The sequence below is a fragment of the Mus caroli genome, chromosome 5 (assembly GCF_900094665.2).
Source record: "Mus caroli chromosome 5, CAROLI_EIJ_v1.1, whole genome shotgun sequence".
NCBI lineage: Eukaryota > Metazoa > Chordata > Mammalia > Rodentia > Muridae > Mus > Mus caroli.
The window spans coordinates 122,968,632-122,972,844 of NC_034574.1; the positions used below are offsets into that span (position 1 = coordinate 122,968,632).

General features: G+C 46.3%; 1 protein-coding gene across 2 annotated transcripts in view; it reads left to right on the forward strand.

Moving 5' to 3' along the window:
• Tpst1 (tyrosylprotein sulfotransferase 1) overlaps window positions 1-3,510 on the forward strand; it is a 55,931-nt gene extending 52,421 nt beyond the window's left edge. The window contains exons 5-6 of one of the 2 annotated variants that reach the window (XM_021162561.1): window positions 2,225-2,264; window positions 2,988-3,510. In XM_021162561.1, the coding sequence (XP_021018220.1) occupies window positions 2,225-2,242 (18 nt within the window). In that variant the 3' untranslated portion in view covers window positions 2,243-2,264; window positions 2,988-3,510. The remainder of the gene's footprint in view (window positions 1-2,224; window positions 2,265-2,987) is intronic. The other variant, XM_021162562.2, reaches the window with a different exon arrangement.
• Window positions 3,511-4,213: the final 703 nt, after the last annotated feature.

Consider the following 4,213-nt stretch of genomic DNA (forward strand, 5'->3'; position numbering starts at 1 on the left):
AAAAAAAAAAAAAAAAAAAGAGTATGTACGTTTTTTGCCTGCATGTATGTCTGTGGAGCACATGTGTGCCTGATACCCAAGGAGGCCAGAAGAGAGTATCAGATCCCCTGGAACTAGAGTTAAATGGTTGTGGGCCACCGTGTGGGCGCTGTGAGTCAAACCTGAGTTCTCTGGAAGAGCAAGAAATGCTCTTAACCACTGAGACTTTTCTCCAGCCCAGTAATAAAGTTTGTTTTTTTTGTTGTTTTTTGTTTTTTGGTTTTTGGTTTTTTTTTTTGAGCAAGGTCTTTCTATTCTGTAGCTCTGGCTATCCTGAAACTCACTATGTAGATCAAGCTGTCCTGGAATTCACAGTGTAGACCAGGCTGTCCTGAAACTCACAGAGATACAACTGCCTTTGCCTGCCACGTGCTGGGATTAAAGGCATGCACCACCATACCCAGCTCCAAAGATAAATTCTTTAAGAACTAGAAATAAAAAAATAGTAAAAATAAGCCTTCAGTGGGACAATTATTTTTTAAATACAACACAAATTTGTTGACTATAGAGAAGTCTTATATGTAAATAAGGTTCTAGAATGCGGTGATAAACATTTCAAGTTACTGTGCTGACCATACTGAATCTTTCCCACAAACACATTAGAGAAATGAGAGATTGTGGCTTAGGGGCCATGTCGGTGACTTAGTGATTAAGATTATTGGCTGCTCTTGCAACCTTAGTTCCATTCCCAGCACCATGTCAGGTGGCCTCCAACTGGCTATAACTCCTGCTCCTGGGGATCTGACATTCTCTTCTGGCCTCTTGGGTCATCACACTCACATGTATATACTCTTAGACAGACAGACAGACAGACATGTTAAAAATAGCATGCGTTGGCTGCTCTTCCAGAGGACCCATGTTCAATTCCCAGCCCCCACATGGTGGCTCTTAACTACCTATAACTCTAGCTCTAGGGTATCCTCTGCTTTCTTCAGATACCAGGCACACACATAGTATTGTAAATATACACACAGGCAAAATACCCATATTCCTTAAATAGAGAAATAAATATTTAAAAGCAAGGTTATGGTTTAAGTAAGAAATGGATCCAAGTGGGGGCATATGCTTATTGTCTTTGTACTTGTGAATTAGAAGCAGAGGGATCAAGTTCCATGTCATCTTCAGCTGCATGGAGTGTCCAAGGCCCTCTGGGGTTACACGAGACCCTATCACAGCAAGGAAAAAGAAATAGAAATGTGCTAGGCCCAGCAGCACATGCTTCTAATCCCAGAGGCAGGAGGACCACTGCAAGGCCAGCTCTTCCACATACTAGAGTTCACGGTCAGTCAGAACTAAGGAAGAGGTACACAGGCCGGGTCTGGGAGAATCCCGGAGACAGCTCTGTGTCCTCTTCCTGTGGAATCAGAGCCCCACGCTCTTCTCCTTGTTCATGGACACAATAACCAAAAGTTCCCTGAACTTTAGCTCCCAGCATTTGAATTGAGGACTTCTAGGCAGGCTCAGAGTTTCAAACACCGGGCCACAGTGTTGATGCTTCTGAGACCTCATGTCCTAACGGACTCAGAGGTATCCATGGGGCTCATGAGGAACAAAGGTGTCTGTTGCTCAGGAGATGCCAAGGAGTTAGACTCTCCCTGGAATGTGGGAAAGACCAGCCTAGATTTTTTTTTCTTCTTTCTTTCTTTCAAACAGTTAGAGGCTGAGTTTATCTGAAAGTCTGGGAGATCCTCTTACAAATGAGGAGTCCCTTGGAGATTCACCATAAATAACCATGAATAAATTTTCACAAGAAGAGGCTCTTTATTTAGTTACTAGTCCCCAACACAGGTCCAGGACTGTACCTGAGAGCACTCCCAAGATGCAGCCCCTAGCCTTGCCAGCATAGGACTTATAAAGGCAAAAGCTACAAGACTGCATGTATCCTGCCTATGTGAAGACAGGGTCTTATTTTATCATATATGTAAGATCAGTCAATTTTAAGTATAGGCTTCAGTGTCTAGGGAAAAGGAAGTTGGCTGCTAGAGTACAGCCTATGCAAGCTAGGGGATTTATTTATTTATTTATTTATTTATTGTCTCTGTCTACTATTCACTGTCAGTTTAAACCTTAAATGTAAGGTTAACCCTTATAACCCTTTTAGCCATACCTGATGTGTTGGTGGGCACAGTCCCTACTAACCAAGCAACCCCAAGGATTTTAACATCTTTCTTGGTTCCTTCAACAGACGGAGCAAGTGGAGTAACTGAGCCCATAACTTCCCACAGGTGAGGTGAGGCCTGGTGGGTGCTGCTGGGTAGAGTTTTCCCCGTGGGCTAGCAGAGATAGCCGTGTGTCCAGATGGAAGGTACACCTCTGGCCTCAGGCAGCTTGGGTCGGCATTGGCTCTGCCACTTCCTGGCACCAAGCAGCTTAGTTCTGTGTCTGTTTCCCTGACTGTAATAGGAAGAGTGTGCTAAGCAGAGGTCCATGGTAAGATCTCACTAACATGGCTTCTTCAGAGAGTCTGGCACGAAGAAAGTGTGGAGATAGCATTTGCAAGAGGCCTGTAGCATTATGAATCATTAGGTAGAGAGCCAGAGAGACTGGAGAGCCCAGCTACCTGTGTACTGGTGGGAAAAGATCCCAGAGAGCCCATCTGTTAAAGTCATGTCACATGATGAGCAGTCAGTATGGTTGCTTTGGACCCTGGACATTGGTGGTGGTGGTGCAGGTAGGTGACTGTCACCATCATTAGAAAGGACCTGTGGCAGCCCTCCTGTTCTCTTGCTTTGTATCTTGAACTTACTTGCAGGTACTGGAAACATCACTGATAGGAAACTATGCCCCTCATGCCTGTCCCTCCGAGGCTTGTGCTGGTGGTTGTCTGTCTTCATGCCCCTGGGCTGCAGGAGCCCACTCACCCCCTGGCACAAACAAGGACTGAGGAGGAGATACAGGAGAGGCAGCTCTGATTCCTGCCTGTAACCACGCGCTGTGTGTTTTCCTAGGAATGACTGCTGCCTTGTCTATGGAAGGGAAATCTCGGGAATGGCTGTCTGCTGCAACAAGGGGTGTCTGTGCCCATCGCTCCTGTTCACCTGCCAGCCTCCTGTCCCGGGGGGGAGGCGTCACACATTCGGGCCTCCCCAAGTGATGGCTCTTGAGCCCAGTAACATGCATGGCCCTCAGGATGAGGAGCCCAGCAGGGACACAGTTCTATCACAGCTCCTCTTGTCCTTGTCTTTCCTTCCCAGGTTCCAGTCTTTAATTTCAAGGAAAGGAGAGTTTGAAGATGGCGTTCTGTTAACAAAATCGGGCAGTCTCATTCCGAATAGGTTTTCTGTACACGTTCCGATGTTTTGTAGAACACTCGTGCCTGTTGAAACGTATTGATGTGGATAATAGTAAATACCTTAATTATTTAAATAATTCATTGTATTGTTTCAGAGACGTTTGGAAATTACTGTATACATTTACAACCTAATGACTTTTGTATTTTATTTTTCAAAATAAAAGCTTAAATGTGAAGCACTCAGTGGTTCCGTTTTCAGTGCTATCATTCAGAGGCACAGACCTGAGAAGGAGCTAAACTAACTCCTGTGGGCTGTGTTATAGCTGCCCCCCCCCCCGCAGCATCGTCCCCTCTCGCTTTCCCTGCCCTGTTGCCTCCCTTACTCTCACTCCCTTTCTTCCCTTTGTGTCTGTGTGTGCGCGTGCCTGTGTGTATGTGTTTGTGTGTGTGCGAGTGTGTGTGTGTGTGTGCGCGCGCGCGCATGCACGTGCACACACATGCAAGCAAGCGGGTGTACATGCCTGCATGTGTGGCCAGAGGTTGATGTCGGGTATCTTCTGTCACTCTCTACCATATTTTTTGAGACAAGGTCTCTCAGTGAACCTGGAACTTGTGTTTTGGGCTAGCTGCTAGACTAGCTGGCCAGCAGCCCTAGGAATCTGCTTGCTCTTCCTCTCCAGCATTGGGGTTACAGAGGCTAGCACAGCCGGCATGCCTGGCTTTTTTTACACAGGCGCTGGGATCTGAACTCACAACCTCATGGTTGCACAGCAAGCACCTTACCTGCTAAGACATCTATCTCCTTAGCCCTCGGCATGATCACTTCTTAACGACATTTTGTATATTTGTTTTGAGACAGGGTTTCTCTGTATGCCTGGTTGGTTTATGTGATCAGGCCGGCATGGAACTCACAGAGCACAGTGGTTAAGGGGTGTGGCCTCA